General features: G+C 44.4%; 1 protein-coding gene across 1 annotated transcript in view; it reads left to right on the top strand.

Moving 5' to 3' along the window:
* Positions 1-12,350, top strand: part of LOC106748189 (trinucleotide repeat-containing gene 6C protein) — a 49,827-nt gene extending 37,477 nt beyond the window's left edge. Inside the window, exon 17 of the mRNA XM_014626462.1 lies at positions 3,043-12,350. Coding sequence (XP_014481948.1) covers positions 3,043-3,053 — 11 coding nt within the window. The 3' untranslated portion in view covers positions 3,054-12,350. The remainder of the gene's footprint in view (positions 1-3,042) is intronic.
* Positions 12,351-18,450: the final 6,100 nt, after the last annotated feature.

Raw genomic sequence — 18,450 nt, 5'->3', positions numbered from 1 at the left:
TATATATATATATATATATATATATATATATATATATACACACACATATATATATATATCTAGACGATAATCGTTAAACAATATACAGGGTGTGTCTGTACCCACCAAATGTCCTAGAGAACTAACATGGCGACGTTTGTCCGAATGCCGTGGCATCAAAATTACGGAAGCTCCGCTAACGTATCTTAATTGTACCTCACTTGTATATCGATTTTAATAATGTACATATAGCAGACGAGATGTAAATTCCTGACGCTCCGAAGAGAGTCCCGTAAAAGCGCACGAGGGGAATATTTGATAGTCGGACACCCGCGCGTATGTTTACCATCGAGAGAATTGGAAGCTCGCAAACCGTACGGTGGAACATTCTATTTGACTTTTGCTGAGAGAGAGAGAGAGAGAGAGAGAGAGAGAGAGACTCTGTCGCGCTTGCAGGACATCCGGTTCGGATCTCAAAGGCACTTCTCGTGTAGCGGGAACTTTGCTGGGATGGCAGCGCTTTTTCGTATCCGTATCACGTTCACCGTATCGCGTACACTGAGAGAAAAGATTAGAAAATTTATTTGTAGAGTATAAAACTTATTTCACAGAAATCAATGTTTATTTGAGTATTAAACGGCGAAGTAAAATTTTGTTCCTAGCAAATAGGCCAATTAATGAGAAAACTGAGACACATTTCACAAAGATATATATTCCGTCGTGACAAATTTCTTTTTAACCAATAAATATCGAGGAGTGTCGCGAGCAAACGTTTATCTCGCAAGACTTCGGTTTCTTTTTCTCAGTGTATCGTTACTCCCACATGGGGAAAAATGTTCGGTCGAATTTGCAAGGTGTACAAAGCGAGCGCATTTCGGTTGAAGGAAACTCTGCGTTGTAAAATGGATTCGGCAACAATTACCAAAATTAAGTGAATATTTGCCGACAAAATATTTGATTACTGCAACCAACTGAGTTTCGTATACCAAATATATACAATATACGGGATATACTACATACTACTGTATATAAAGTTTACGGAGCTAAATTATTTAGTTGGTAACTCAATAAACACGTCCGTAAACAAATATTGCCTCGGAAAATATTTGCTAAATTTTACTCGTTATCAAATCCTTTATTCAGTGCAGGGTCGCGCGAGTTCCGACCGCGACAACAACTTGGAAAAGGGTTCAGCGCGTTTCCTCTATCAAGATTTCACCTCGCAATGATGATAATAATAATAATACCCAACCGACACCCGCGTCTCGATCGCTTCCCTTCGCGAATAAAAACTCGGCAAGGTTCGACTTCGGCGGTCGCACACTAAAAAAAGGATTTGGTGGTGAGTACGAAAATTTGGCGAATATTTGGCAGACCAAACATTTGATTATTGCAAGCAATTGATTTAATTCCACATACTATACGATATTATAATTCCATATATTATATATATATAGTATACGGAATTAAATTATTTGGTTGCAGCAATCAAATATTTGGTCGGCGAATATTCACGGCAAATTATAGTACTTATTGTCAAATTCATTTTTCAGAGCGCAGGTCGCGCTTGTTCCGTGCTAACGACTACCCGAGTGTCTAGTACAAATGATTCTATACGACAGTATTTTTCGTATCGTCTCGTACGTGCAATACGTTTTTTCTTATCCCCCCCCGAAGAAACGCGGAACGCATCGCGGCCGAACCTGCCGTCGCACCACCGCCGTGTTGCGCTCGACTCTTCGCGCGAAGAACATTCTCCCGGTTTGCGAGTGTCACTCATCTTCTATTTTATATTTTGTTTTCGCACGATCGATCGGTCATCGTGCTCCCGATTTCGCGGGTCCGCCGAAATTGCGACTCGGTCATTGTTCTCTCCGCAGCTGTGACCCCGAAGTACGTCCGTAAAAAAAAAAAGAAAAAAGAAAAAGAAAAAAAGGGGAAGAAAGAAAGAAAAGGGGGAAGGGAAGAAAACCTATTTACCTGTCGACATCCGGATTCGGTACCGCAATATCGCGCGATACTACCTGGTTTACGGCACTGCGGCGCAACAACTCACTGTTGTACACAGTATTGGCCGAGTGTATCGTCGCGTTTATGTAACGGAGAAGAAGACCTGCGTATCGCGGGTCTCGAGATCTCTCCCATCGATCTACGGATCGCAATTGCGAGCGTGGCTGATGGTCGTGGATTGCGACTCCGGCCGGCTCTCTCCCTCGCGCGGAAAACTCCGACCCGACGACTCCTGCGCGTTGCTATTGCCAGGTGAAACGTGAAATTGAGCCCCGTGAATTGTAAATGAAAAGTTATTCAACCGGGCCACGTCCAAGAGACGTATCGAGTCGAGGTTGCGAATTAGTACACGGAAGGAAAATTAGTCTCCACACTCGAGATTCATGTTTTCATTTATAAGCTAGAATATATATACATGTAATTTTATATGAAGATGAAACCTGCTCTCTCTCCCTCTCTCTCTCTCTCTCTCTCTCTCTCTCTCTCATACATGAAGAAATTCTATACATGGTTCCATTACAAATATTATATTCCTGTTCGAGAATATATTTTTAGTGGAAATATATAGATTTTCCTCCATGTAAGCAGCAATTATTTTAAATTATGAAATTGTACAGGGTTTTCCAAAGTTTGCGATAAATATTTTGATAATCAATTCTTTGTAACATTCTAAAGTTCTAATGCGAAAATCGAGGAAGGTCACTACTTATGGTAACTTTTCAATCTTTAACATAACATTATTATTATTATTATGAACATATCTTTGCGGTTAAATCTCAAATAAAAATTCTGTCAAATTAAAGACCATTTACTAATTAATCGGAGAAAATAATTTTGTTGTCTATTTGGTCGTGAGAAGTTCCACTTTTTCAATCGTTTGTATTTCGGAAACTATTGACGCCTCGACATTTTCGTACTTGAACCTTCGTCTTAGAATGTCACGGAGAATTCATCATTAAGATACATTTATCGTGTACTTTGAGACGCCCTGTGTATTCTTGTTCACACACAAAAAAATGAGTCTCGAACTGATATTAATTTTTCCCCGTGTAGGTCGCGCGTAGTCAGCAAACTCGGCGGGTTTTTCGGGCCCCGTTCGGAAACGCGTCGTTTGATCATTGTGATGTAAACAAGTGCGATTTTAATACTTCGAGAAGATCATGGCCGAGGTATGAAATACGAGGATGGGAGGGAGAGTGGGTGGATGAGGAGAAATCGCTCGCGCGCCGGTGACTATCGATAATTGCGCGACTCGGGGAAGCGTCTTCGTCTCGAGTTTGCGCGAGCGATGCTGCGAAGCTCGCGGCACCGCCATTTCCGAATCGTGTGGAAATTATCCGCGGAAACTTCCTAATTGATACCAGCTCGGATTCGTGCTTCTAGGTAGTAATACATCGTACATCGACGCAAGCGTGGCTCGTACGTGCCCGCTTTCGAGGTCTATAACTCGGTCGTTAACTTTAGTTTCGAGCGTTCTCGGCCGGATATTACTGTCGTATCCCTGTATCGCATTTTGGCACAATCAAGTCATTAATTTAGTACCGTGTATGTAATTGTTTGACAGTCTACATGCATATGCATATATGTGTGATTATATATATATATGTATGTATATATGTACAATGTGCACCACCGTCGGGACATTTTAGGAAAGCGACCGCAATATCGAAGTTTCATTTTGTCAAATGCGACGTTCACAACAACTATAAATAAATATTATATATTTCTATATTTCTATATTTGTATTTTATATCGATATATGTTAGAGATTATATTTAACGAAATTATGTAATATATATTACATTATTTATATACCTAGGGGCTACGAAGCTCGGAAGCTTCTCGCGTTCCTCCTAAATATTCCGGATGTGGTGCACAGGGCGTTTACGCATCTCGATTTTTGACGTCGCGCGGGATTCGTCTTGCTCTCGAATGATGAGAGGAACGGAATAGAGAGGCGGAATAAAAGTGACGAGGGGAGTGAACGAGTCCGCGTCTCGTCTTCGGGAATTTCGTCGGGAATCACCGAAGGACTCAAGACGGACCAAACCGACGCGCGCGTTACCGGACAATTTTTCATTTTCCATCCCGTCACGGAGAGATTTTCTCGCACTCTCTCTCACCGAAAGTCGCCGAGCGTCGTCAGCAATACCGTTAGTACAACCCCCGGAAACAATCGATAACAGGTGTGTGTCCGATCTCGGTAGAGTGCGTGGAATTCTCTTCGCGAATCTTCGGAAAGGAGGAAAGTCATCCTGAGTGAAAATCAGTCAGCCCGCTTCTCGTTGCGGATCGATTTCTCGATTGCTGGACAACAGTATTACATGACTGGAACACACACACACACACACACATGCACGCACGCATCAAGCGCGATTCACGCATGAGATTAACTCGTAACTATCGATATCGTAACTAACAGTCACACTCTCGGGGTATTAAATCTATATATGTTTATCGTCTAGTCTTACGTTGTGCTTCTCGTGCTTACTTATCATTACTTCTATTCGGAGCAGAGCTTCTTTCATTATTGTTGGGTATTATTTTTAATACGAATTCCTCTATATGTGAATCTATTCGACTTATTTTTAACCGACATGTCGCGTTGAAGTACTTATTAGGGAGAAAAGAAAAGGAAAGCATCGCCTGGAGAGATGAAGGCGGAAGAAACGAGACGAGAACGGAGGATTCTCGATGAATGATAGTCGATTGGACCTCGCGAAATAAGTTACTCTAATTAGATAGCGATTATAGATCACGGCCCGCGGGGGCCGGTGAAGCGGATGAGCGTCACGTGCGCGCGAACAGCTGGAATAATATATCCGGAAGTCGAGTGCTCGTCCGGGTGTTAGTATTCGTTCGAAGCGGTGTCGCGTGTCCCGAGGGCAGCGCTTACCTGAAATTCTGTCTGATAGCGATTACAAAGTACCGATAGTCATTTTCGGCTGCGAGCCTGCGAGATGAAGTCGTTGAAGCCCGCTTTTACGGACGATCGATCATTTGCGATACTGCGCTATTCGGCGGTACAATTCTGATTATATTTTTCGCGCGCACTCTGATATTACACGTTTATTAATATTACGTATGCGCGCGCGCGCGTGTGTGATATATAAGGATCGTATTATATTTATATCGTTGTATAATTTTATGGGTATGTAAAAAAGGGGGGGGAGACAAATTTACACATTTACATCTCTATGAGATGTTTCTGTGAGAAGTAAGAAAATTTCATTCCGAATTCTTTCGTCGCAAATCGCGGATCCTCCGACAGGCGGGCTGAAGAACGAAGAGAATACAAGAAGAGGAAAGCAACATGCGCCTGATGATAATTGTAACGTGCTCATTTTAATATTAAGCCATTATAACTGGTGTACAGTCGCTGGTGATTTTAAATTGTAATTTCATTTCGTAAAGCCTTTTATATATCGATCTATCGATCGAGAGTTTAATGTTGTAGCAACTTTGACGACTATTGTTTGAAAAAGAAGATGTCGCATATTTATCGCCGTTAGTTTTTAACCGAGGCAAATACATGTACTAAGTTATACATCCCGTTATTGTGTAATATTTTACAATGTTTAATTCAATCTCTTGTGTTTGTTTTTTTTTTCATTCACTCTCTCTCCGACCGGTAATAAGTCTACCGAGATATTATTAGGCTAAAGTAGCACCTATCACATATCGGTTCGTCCGGAATCCGCAAATGACACCGACTCGATCCACGATCGGGTGCGGACGGTTCACCGGGACGATTCAGCCTTGCGTAGATGTGTCTATTTAGTATTTGTAAACGATAATCTCATACATACAAACACACACACACGTACACACACGAGAGGATCAATTGTTCGCGCACAAAACGAACTCTTATTGCGAGAGATCTTAGTGTGGCATTATTGTAATTAGGGTTGTACATGAGCATTATAGACTGAATAATATCTTGCGGACGCATAGTTATGTATTAAAGAGAAAGAAAGAAAAACACGTAAAAAAAAAAAGAAAAAAAAAGTAACGTTGTAGATGCAATCCCGTGTACACACGCCGGTCAGCAACGTGAGAGACGAAGAGACGATGCGGCGGAGGGAAAAAAAAAGGAAAGAAAGAAAAAAACCCTCTTATATATATATCAGCATCCGGACACGACCGCGACATAACGAACCGCTCGACGGCGACTGGTTCTAGCTGGAGTGCTGTAACGGGTCTAAATTGCGAGACGAAAGAGGAGGGGAAGAGAAACTGCAATAAATGATTTCCAGAAGTTCGAGTTTCCACCGAACCCGCCGTTCGTGACTTTTTTTTATTTCATCGTCGTCTCACGGAAACGCGCTCCTAGGACCGACGAAGCGTTCGGCTCGCTTGTGCGACTCTCTCTCTCTCTTTCACGGACACTGTTCAGGGACATGAAGGAGACGAGGAATCCGAGTGAAAAACCGCGCGTAATCGGCGGCCCCGGGAGTGTTGGAGAAGAGAGAGAAGCCCGTCACTCTCTCGATCTCTCGGTGTATCGGCGACGGCGGAGGGGGAGTCGCGGAAGCGACGCATCCATTCGGTCTGTGGAGACGGCGATCGGCCGACGCCTTCCGGTACATCCCGGGATTGCGATTCCTCCGACCTCGAGCGACGAGGACGCCTGAGATATTATTCCAGATGCTTCGCGCGCGCAGCACGAGCTCGCTCTCGAGAGGCCGGGCGCTAGTGGAAAGTAAATCAATGGCAATAAAGGGTAAAACGAAAAGGCTTAATTAAATTCGTTATAGGTGTTTTATAATCTAAGCGCGCGCACGTCCGGTTGCTTCTTTCTCTCATCCCGACTGTTCCGACTCTAATCTCGCGTCTTCGTCGAGGAACGAAAAGTTCGTGGGAGACTGCGTGACCCCCCCGTGATTCTGATCGATTTCCTTTTCTTTCTCTCTGTCTTCTCTTTTTCTCTTTCTCCCTTTTTCTCCTTCTCAAACGCGTGTACATAATTATAGAGTGATAATTGTATCGAGAGAGAGCGCGCGCGTGTGCGATCGATACGAAGTATCAATTTAGAAGGAAGAAAAGAGGAGGCCGGAATTTCGCGCATCGAGAGTATCACGTGATATATCCTCGCGTTATTTCCGGGCGATATCAAAATCTGACTGTCCCAGTCGCCGAGACGAAGGAAAAGAGCGGGAGAGAGAGAGAGGAAGAGATCGAACCTGATGATAGTCAGGAGAAACGAAACATAAATAATAGAGGAAGAGAAAGATCGGTATTCGCGCCGTACCGTACGCACGTATATACGCACACATCGCACGCGCGCCCATTGTCGTATGTAAAGCTCGATATATAAGGACTTTGTAACTCTTAAGGTGACGTTGTGGAGGTAAAAGGAAAAAAGAACATGCCCATGTATACATGCAGACACATATACACACAGACACTCGCCCAGCTATCTACCAGCATACACACATATATATATATACACACACACACACGACACATCTGCAATGTGATATTCTCGTGTCTTGTCCGATGACAGACGTTCATTCTAACGAGTATAGTTGGCGTTTGTCCTTTTTTTCGCGTAGCTCTTAAGGCATACATTTAAGGGAAAACTACATACGTAAGAGATAATCCGAGAGAGTGCACGTGTGAAGGTGCTTGCGCTAAGGAGCAAGCGAAAAAAAAACTGAAAAAGAAAAAGAGAAAACTAAAAAAAAAAGAAAGATAACAGGAGAAAACGACCAAAAATGTGCGAAACCGAGAAACGTGTGCAAGAAAGAGAGATGGAGATTTACTATATTTAATTATATAATTATACGGTATCTCTCTAATATATCACACACACGAGAATCCGTTGTGTGTCGGTTTCAATTCAAGGCATACCGTGTGGGTGTGAGAAACCTAAGAGTATCGACGGAGAGTAAGAGCAGACCCGGGGGGTCGGAAACGACCCGGGCCTGTCGCCGAGAGGGAGATTTCGCGTTTAGGCTGTAGATTCTTCGGGGTTGAACCATCGCTGTGTGGATCCAAGGGTGTGAGTTCTCTACGGAACCCCCTTATCCGTTCGTTCTTCCCGCAACCCCCTCGCCCCTCTGCGCCCTCCCCCTCCCCCAAGACAGTATCTCACCCCTCTTTCCGCCCGTTCCGCCTTCTCGTTCGTCGGGCGAAAATACTGCGTTCTCGCGTGGAAGAGGTTGTGAACGCTCTCGCGAGCTTCTGCTTCACTCAATCTCAACCCCCGGGGATGAATTACGCGGATTAGTTGTAAAACGCGCTTTTTCATAGTCGGATCTATTCTAGTTAACATATCTGTGACCCCGTAATTTTTAGACTATCGACGACGGTTCTCTGTATGCATGCGTGTGTATGTGTGTGTGTTTGTTCGTTCGTTGTGTAGCACAAGGATTTAACAGGATAAAATACTATTTCCTCGTACCGAGATATTTTTAATGCGTTAGTCGCCGGATATTTCCGTTATCGTTACGATGGGACTATCGTTGGTCGCGATACAGTCGCGGGAGACTTCGTTTGCCTTCTCGTCGAAAAGAAAGAGAGAGAGAGATCACCGTTTCTACGTTGATCTTCGGTGTGAGAAATAGTATTTTATTCGGACACGACGAGTGGATGGGGTTAATCTTAGATTTCTTTCCATCGCGCGTTCAATTAGCGTCGCACTTCTCACACGACGCTACTGATTTCGTTGTTACGCCACGCGTTGTCTAATCTCCAAGTACGATTCGGTTCATGCGTTTCTAATTAGAGTCAACCGCACTCTGCTGTGTTTCGATGTACCTGAAACCGGTGGTAAGGGTTCTGTGCGTTGAACCGTGTACTATACTGGAATACTAAGTGCCATTGAAAGAAACGGGCGAAACAGAGAGGAGTACTAACTGTGTCCTTTTCTAAAATATCGCATTATTTCAATTGAAAATATCAGCTCCAAGTATCACATTGGTAATCTCCGTAATTGGTAAAATTGTAATATTATAGGAAAAGTGCACGGGATAAACAAAAGATGTTCAAATTCTGCCATAAAAAATGGTAAAAACAACGAACGTTACAACCGGCCGTAGTTGTGCAAGAAGAGCCCAACCCGCAAAATGATCATCAACTTAATTATTATTTTTTTATATTTTGTTATTAAAAAAGTACTCTATACGTCTTTCTGCATAAAACAAAGAAGATTCAAGTTTTACGGGCGTCTAGAATTAATTAGAAAATAATTTTTACTTTCTGCTAGTTATGCCATTTTTCACTGGTTGCGTTTGTTTTTTACCTATTTTTTTAAGGATTAAGCTTGCCGACGAATACAACGTGTTTAAACAGAAGAAAATGGATGATTGCACGTTTGACTTTTTGAACCGTTGCGGAGAATCTCAGTGCTATTTATACTTTTTAAATCATACGTTAAGTTTTCATCTTCATTCCTCCCGAAACGTATTTCATGTGGATTGGATCTTTCTTACTCAACTGTGACCAATTAAATTAATACATTCGGATGCCGTGGAAAGGATCACAGGAAATTGTTGACCAATCAGAGGTCACTAGAGAAGGAGAAGGAATATAAATAGTACTTATGCTGCCCCCCTCCCTCTTCTTTCCCCGGTTTGTAACACAGCGCCTAACGTTCCAGTATAGTATAAAGTTCAATGGTTCCACGAAGCATCATCTCGTAATTTTCGCGCGTGCAACGCATGCGGGCTGCATCCCCTGCGGGCGCGCACAGCATCCGTCAGCCGATAGCGACTCGACGTTCCCCCGGGGATATCTCGGGGGTTGATTCTCGCAAAATCTCTCGTCCGATATCGAAACACCACCGTTATGATGGGGATCGGTCGGTCGGTCGATGGGGACGTCGAGTCCGATCGTATCGCTGATGCTTCGTTTCCTCCCCATTGCAGACCGAGAGAGAGCACCCTTTGCCCGTCCTTAACACGGTAAAAATCTCGTGTTAACAACGGTCGAAATTTTGATGTCGCTCTAACAAGGTGAATAGGTTGAAGAGTAATGCGTTAACAAGGTAAACATGTTAATTTGTATACTTTTGTCGCATATATTTGCATACGTATTTTCCGTGTTGAAGTGACGCAAACATTTCAGCGGGCCGTTTTTAACGGAAAATTTCTCACCGTGTAACTCATTTCGTTCGCGCCGACCGCGGGGATGCCGACACGTGTGTGTCTCTCCAGCCTAATTTCCCGAAAATGAGGAGAACCCGGGGGGGTGGCATTGTCAAGCCCCCCGGGGCGCGGGAGTAGTCCGCGAAATGAAGCGTGTTACATGCCATCGTTAGTCCGTAAGCGCGTTCATACTTATTTTTCTATCGTCAATCGTATCATCGTTCTGTCGTAGCTCGTAACGCTTTATTACTCGTAGTCGTCGTATAGTTTTGCCATTCGTGTCTGCCGAGCCTGCCTTGATTCCTCGGCCCGTTACTGATAGTTGTTACTTGAAACTTGTTTCAGACCAGATACTCAGACTCGAATTCAGAGTTGGATGTGAGTTTTTTCAACTTGAATAGCGTTCACAGATGTAACGTCAAATATATTATGCGATCCAACTGAACAGTTCGGATCTAACTCGGAATGAAAATCTGAAACGTTCGGTTTTAACTCTGAACAAAGGTCTGTAAAGTTCCGATCCAACTTCGAATGAAAATCGTATTCTGAGTATCTCGCATGATGACGAGTTTCAAATGACAGCCATCGATACGGATCCCCGACTTTATCGATACGCTACGTTTCGCCGTTTTCACGACGCCTTATTCTCGATCGATCGATCGCTTGATTTCCTCTGTCGCAGTCCTGTTCCTCGCGCTACGTTCCTCGGCGTCTTCGCGAGGAAATCACCGCCGTTCCTCAAAGGCTCGAAATTAACGCGCAGGAGCGGACTCTTTTCGACTGACGCGTTCCGCGGTCCGTATCGAACCAATAATACTCGAGATACTCGTCTCGCGCTCATTTCGGACGAAGCTCTGCGATGGGGCTCAAAAGAGGATGAATCAAAAGGGGGATGAAGATGAGGAGAATTCGAATATACGATACGTAACTAAGAGTGCGACGTGATATTAAATTAATGAACGATCGGAGATACGCCGCGGGTCGCATAGCCCAGCTGTGGTTACGAATAAATAAATTATAACGGTTATTCCGAGAGAGACGCGACATATTTATCGGATGCGCGCGATATTTATTCGGGAGCATCGCGGTATTCGTTCGTATTTAGGGGAATACACTCTCCTCTCTTTTTCCGACGAAGGTACTTTATCTCTCGCGGGGGGTTTTCAATTGCTTTCTCCTGAGGTATCTTCTCTCTTGGATGCGAGTAATTGCCTGAGATTACGAGACCAAGATCGCTTGTTTCGATATTAAGCTTAAGAAAGAAATAAAAAGACAAAGGGCGTTACTTTTAACGACTTATTAACGACTTTGAATTATACTTTTAAGGCTTCCGTTTCGGAGACGCGAGATCTTCGATTAAAATTATATATATATATATATATATAATTTTTACACACTTATGTGTGCAAAATTGTAATTTTTGCACACTTATGTGTATAAAATTGTAATTTTCGTCCACTTATGTGTGCCAAATTGTAACTATATATATATATATATATATATGATTAAGAATACTTTTCTCGCGCGCGATATTAAGCCGCAAGCGCTCCTCCGATCTTGCGATAGCTCTTTATTTGACGATGTTTGCGCTTAAGTTTATTTTTATAAGCGACTTAGGGAACGCCGATATCTTGTTTCTTCTCTTTTCTTTCCTTTTTTTCTTCTTCAAATTGTACTAGGCGATTGTGCGTACATTCGATAATCTTACACGGTAAAACACATCCATATCTCTATCGACCTAAGAATCACATCTACCTTAAAAAAAAAAAAAAAAAAAAACTTACGAAGGAATTTCTCAAGAGCGTTATTTTCTAAGAAAGGAAAACACAACGTCCTGCACAGTGATCCTAATTATCTTTACAGTTAATTGTACATTCTCTGATTGTCGCGGTGATCTAAACGTGAGTGAATTTCTACGCGTGAGCTAATAATTTATTTTCACTTACAACAACTCTCACAGCCTGCGAGGCTTCGTCCTCAATGCAATAACGTTACCCCGTATTACAATTTGTATTTTTTACTTGATCATAACTTCCCCTCTCTCCCCTTCTTAGACGCAAGATTTAATCGTAACTCCGCGAGAATCAATGATGAACCATTTAATCTCGAGCAAAGTGCGCGAAGAAAAGTAAGATCGAACGTTCTACAAAAACGACAAGATCCTCCGTGTTAAAGCTAAAAAATTTCTCCTGTGTATAGAATGTATTATATACATATATACATATATGTATATATTTCCACTATTATATATACATATATATATTATACTTATTTATTGGATTATATATATTGTAGAGGAGAGATCGACGAATACGTGTCTCTTATATATTTTATGACGTCAATAACAGTACTAATCGCACCAATTCTAGTTATTTATATCGCTTAGCAGTAATTATTTACTATCCTCGATAATTAAACTTTGTGTTCCGTCAAACAATCTCGATGCAATCTATAAGTGCCCGTAAGCAGATTATCAGGCGGTCTCGTTATATTTACTAAAAGCTTATTAAATCGATATAAGGTAATCTCTCGGGAGCTCGTCGATCGAAAATTATCTACCGACCTTTCGTAATAAATATAATAATAATAATAATAATAATAATAATAATACTATTAATAATAACGATGAGAAAAAAACTATACTAATCTTTAATAATGTTAGAGCAATAATGGCTGTCTAACTTTAACACTGCGTGCGTGTGTTTGCGTGCCTGTGTAATCTAAACCGGCTGTCTGTATGATGATTTAACACGAACTTCGAACAGTAATTACTTTTCGTAATGCGACACAATCCGCTTCGGGAGTGAACTCGCGCGACTGACCGAATTTATTACGCGAACCGACGCGCCAATTCAATGAAAACCCGAAGTCTCGCCAATCCGCGCGCGTCCCGGGAACGAGGAGGGGTGAAATGACGATCTAATACCGACGTTACCGACAATAACGCAGCGACGTGTCGCGCGCACTATCACGTGCAATTTGCAACACGCATACAAACGCGTAAAAGTAATGACATGATTACGCAAAATCACACACTTGGATTTGCGGTATTCTGCTTGGCGAAATGTTCGACGACAGTTGGTTCATATCAGTTGTAACTATTTCTTCCCTTCGGCTGACACTTCAGCTTTACACGTGAGAAACGTGTCTCACCGTATCGTGATTACGTCAGACTTGGCGGTCTCCGGTTCAACGGTTAACGCACGATACATCATCGATACGTTTGTCTTCTTGCAACCGCTCCTTTCTCCTCTTCGAGGGTCATATAGCTGTGAAACAGTTGCGTCTTCGAGAGTCGTGGGATTCGGAAAACGAGGATGGAGATCTACTTTCTCGCACGTTGCAAAATAACAATTCGGGCCGTACGTTTGCGGGGTTAAAGGTCGGAACATTCAAATGTTCGCTCCCCNCCCCCCCCCCCCGTCTGTGAAATTTCCATCTTTTGGTGGTGTCCCGCGATCGGTGAACTCTGTTCTACACTGGAATGTTAGGCCAAATGGAGGAAAAGGGGTGAGACGGAAGAGAAGTACCAACTCTGTCTTTTTCTATCCGTCGTACTGTTCGAAAACGCCAAGTTATTCGAAATATCGCACTCGTAACCTTCGTCAACCTCCGTAATTGATAAGAATATAATATTATTAGAAAGTGAAAGGACGAACGAAAGAAACGGTGAAATTCCGTGGCGTGAAAAATAGTGAAAACTGAACGATATTGTCCGAGGGTCATTTTTCACAAGTAAGTTGTGGTGCATTCGAATGTTTGTAGAAGAGGTCGCGGGAAATCGTTGGCCAATCAGAAACCACTGGACGGAGAAAGAAACGGTACATAATCTGTCCACCCTTTACCTCTTCGTGGCCGGTTTCTCAACACGGCACTTAGCGTTCCAGTACGGTACATAGTTCGTTGGCCGAAATCTTACGAGAAGAAAAGAAGAAGACAAAGCCGTCTGTCGTCGGAGTCGTTCGTCGCGGAATTGAAACATTGCCATTGTCTCGCCACTGTAATTATTATTGTTATTATTATCGGCGTCACAACGCGCTACACTCTTGCTATCTATCGCTGATTATTCTGCCAGTGTTACTGTCACCGCTGTGTTATATTATCTATCGCTATTTATTGTTCACACTGCTACTATGACATACTACCGCTCTACTACTACTACTAATATTATCACGGCTGTTAGTATTTATCGTGTCTAAACTATACATACCGCTGCTCCTCTCTACCACCACTAATTACTAATTATCGCCGCTCTGTATACTTATACGTCGCCGTTCGCGCGTCCACGTGTGCAGACAACTAATTTCACTTTGTTCGAAATGGCGCTATCAAGCTCTCGTAATCAAGCTAAGTACAAAAAGCCGAGCTAGTTTAGGACGTGAAATCAGCGGGCGAGTTTCTTTATTATTAATCCCGCGAGTCGGAACAACGCTCTGCCTACCTCCGAGGCGCCGAATAAATAATGCCGCAGCTTTTCTTATTTTCCTACGGAAATACCGGGATCGCCGGAGGCTGTTCGACGACGCGTGCGAATTGCACGGAGTTACTAGATGTGTCCTCTCACACCTGTACACACATACACACACTGAGATCAAGATTTCTTCGAATTTAATCGCGTTTTTTATCGCGTCCAAACCAATCTCATCATTGGCACGTCCCGAAGAAACTAACGGTTCGATTAATAAGTACGATTCTTAGACTTTTCAACGAATATGTATCTTTATCTCAAATAAAAAAATAAAAAGTCTGTATAATATAAAAAAAATTTGCTCGAAACGAAAGACAATTTTCCTATAAAGAAATTGTTCCATTTTACGTATTTATTGCAACCAAATAATGTTTCATTTGGTTAAAAGATTATAATTTGGTTATAAGATTTTTGCTCACAACAAATAATATCTCGTATATGTTGTTTCGACGAAACAAATTTTAGTCAAATAAATAGAAATGCTAAATCTAAAGATACCTTTTTCTCTGTGCACACACACACACACACACGGGCGCATTTCAACTTTGCGCTCGAGAGCCGGCACTTTAAGTTCGGAGCACAAGTCGTACGGGGAGGAGACATTTCGTCGTTACGACACTTATCAGGGAGTGAGCGAACTATTTAGGCTTAATACGACCGTTAGAGCTTGGCAGCGGGACGGGCACGCTCAACGATTAACCCTCGGTAACCCTGACGCGTTGGCGCAACCGTTGCCTCGAGCGCAAACGCGAGACGCGACAGTGTAACACACACACATACGATAGCCGCTCTAATTACACACAGACCGGTTCGCGATGATGCGCATGGCATGGGATCCTCTCCTGGGGTTCCCGGCGCGCGGCAAAAACCACGCTCGCCCCGAAGAGCAGTCACGCCTCGTCGCGTCGAGGCCACCCCGGTTATTGACGGTTAATTACGGCTCCGCGCCGGAGTATATCTCTCCGAAATAGACATCTGTCTGAAATGAACGATCCACGCGAAAGCGAACCGCACACGGATGTACCCGGTGGTGTGTCGCTCGAAGATGACTCTTCCGGGTCGCCGCGCTGTCCTCCCTCGTACGTCAGCTTCGTTCGTTACTTCGGAAAGTCGTGGCTCTCTCGGTGACCTCTCCTGCGCGCTCTCCTAACGATCGCGAAGTAGAGAGCGAGGTCGCGAGAGAGACCACGGGTGGCGACCCCGAGGACGAAAGTTGTTCAAAAGATATATACTCCACACACACACACACACGCGTTATATCCCCGATCGACGATAGCAGGATAGACGAAGTCTAGGATACACACCTAGTCACAACGACTTTCGCGACATCCTCCGCAGCTTTTCGCTCCGGGCTTTCGTCTCGCTGACGGCTTCCACTCTCTCTCTCTCTCTCTTTCTCACGCGCGCTCCCTCTCGTCGCTGGTCTGTACAAATCTCGCCCAGCGATTCCCTGTGTTCTCGCGACCTCGAGACGAGAGAGAGGGCTCGGGGGAAGAGCCATCGAGTGTCTGTCGCGCGAAGGGAGCTTCCGGCGACCCTCTGAAGGAAGGGGGTCCCCGTGATATCGCCGATTATTCACGACCCCTCTCAGGCTCATCTCGTCTTCTTCGAGCGCTTGGAGGAATTAAAAGTCACCGTTTCTCCGATCGACCCCCCGGTCGCTCTTCGCCCTCGATTAATCGCTACTGATGCGGAAAGGCTTTTTTTCATCGAATAGGCCGATGACGCGATGAGAGAAAGAGAAAGAGAGAGAGAGGGGGAGTATCGGACGCGTCGATCTTCGGAGATCCGGATCTCACGAGAGAGCGGAGAATAGATGATTCTCACAGCAGCAACAGCTCGCTAACTAACTTGACGCGTTCCGTGGGACCGCGCGGTTTGGGGGTCGATCGACCGTGGCGATAGCTGAAATTCGCGACGGACTGAGTTTCTGATAATTGCTGGTGAAGCTACCGTGGCGAAGCTTATTCGAGCGGCTTGCAGTTCTACGATTTCCCGGCGATCCGAGCGATAACGGCGGAATCGATCAAGCGACATCGCCCGTCCACGATGGCGACAAATGTGCAATATATACACGTATCACTCACTGACACACACACTTTATGTACACTCGAGACCCGGCAGGGGAGGACTGTTATAGTGGTACTTCTCTGTATTCCGTACTCGTAGGACGGTACCTCTTCGATTAAGTTTAAGCTCCCGCCTCTTGCACGGAAGAAAAGATTAGTCTTAAATCAATGATGGATATTTTCATTTTCGGGCGTTCGTTCGCTCGCTCGGCTTCCCGGAAACATCTGGCTACACGGAGGAAAATTTCATTAAAATCAAATCTTAAATCAAGAATAGATATTCTCGCATATAAACAGGAATATCATAATCTTCTTAGGAGGCGCTTAAATCTTGATTGGATCGAATTTATATCGACGTATTACCCGAACTCGACTCAAGACTAAACAATCTCCTAAGAAGATTGTAATATTCTTGCTTACATATAAGAATATCCATTCTCGATTTAAGACTGATTTTTCTTTCCCGTTTACCGTTCGTTGTAGCGACTAGTCATTCTGAACGTCTTGTCTGACTTGCATCTCGTTCGCCACTTCTTCGGCGTGTGTTTCGCACGTCGTTGAAGCGTGATATAAATTGCGTTTTAATCGTATTAAAAAATTCCCCGAAGGAGAGAGAGGAAACCCCTCGGAGACGCTGTGGCCGAGGTGGTGGACACGGGGAGTCCGATCGTCGTGGGAGAGGGAGATGCGAGAGTCTCGCGTCTCGCGATATTAAACTCGACGAGTATGGGACGCGTACTTAAATATCATCGCGATCCACTGTCCGTGCCGATCGACAGCCGCGGGATTGTCAAGGCGTTCTTTCTCTTGTGACCTGAGCGAACCTGGCGAACGTCCCTCGACGTTAAACGCGTCACGCTTCGAAGGATCGAAAGACCGAGTCCTCTCGCTTCGAGGGTGAATCGCCAACCGACGATTTCGTCGCCGAGCACATCAATCCGCTCTAATATTTTTCGACCGTGTTCTTCTAACCCTTCGTGGACGGAATATCGTTTCCTACCGTCGGTGCTTTCTTTCTTCCCCTCTGGGGGGAAAATGCGCGAAGTAAGGAGAAACGCGAGACATTCTTGTAGACGGTAAATACGCGGGAAGCGGTTTCCGGGGGTGGTGGCGAGTGCTTTGTGATAACGTATAACAAAATCGGCCCCGGACTCCGCTTACGTTAAGTTCCCGTTGGCAATCTCGTTTGCTCCGCGAAAGAGGAAAGAAAGAAAGAGAAAAGAAAGGGGAACATTGTCGAAGATCGCCTCGTTAGTGCGATTGTGTCGTGAATTCTTCGCGTCTCCTCGTTCTGGTTGTTCGGAGCGAGCTTGGCCGATATGATCTCGAATGGTCGCGAAACTCTCGGTCGTTTTACCGTAAATTCCCGAGTGCCGATGGACAACGCGAACGGAAAGGGTCATCGGGGCGGCGGAAGGTTGCCGCCTCGCTCGAAGGGGAATTTCGTGGTGCCTTCGACTCGAGTTCTTCACGACGCGCGCGTGGACGACGTGGTGAAAGCCTCCCCCCTCTCTCTCTCTCTCTCTGACACGTCGTCTGAATTTCCCCGGTCGACTGAGTCCCACCTCGCGTGCACAGGGTCAACAAAGGTCAAGCGTAGGCTGCTCGCGGAAAATAAAGCGACGCGGCGATCGAACTACGAAGGCCGGACGAACAAACAGAGCCCGCGATTGCAATTTCCGAGGGGATCCCAAAGATCGAATTCCCCGCCAAAAAACGGGTGGAGATGGGAGCTGTGTTGTCCCCTTCCCCTCTCTCTCTCTCTCTCTCTCTCTGTTGCCGGTTAATTCACCAACTCGAGTAACGCTGAATATCGATGAGCGGCGCGAGTTAA

This window comes from Dinoponera quadriceps, unplaced genomic scaffold, assembly GCF_001313825.1.
Source record: "Dinoponera quadriceps isolate SergipeBrazil2010 unplaced genomic scaffold, ASM131382v1 scaffold2600, whole genome shotgun sequence".
Taxonomy (NCBI): Eukaryota; Metazoa; Arthropoda; class Insecta; order Hymenoptera; family Formicidae; genus Dinoponera; species Dinoponera quadriceps.
This window is presented reverse-complemented; position numbering and strand designations above follow the sequence as displayed.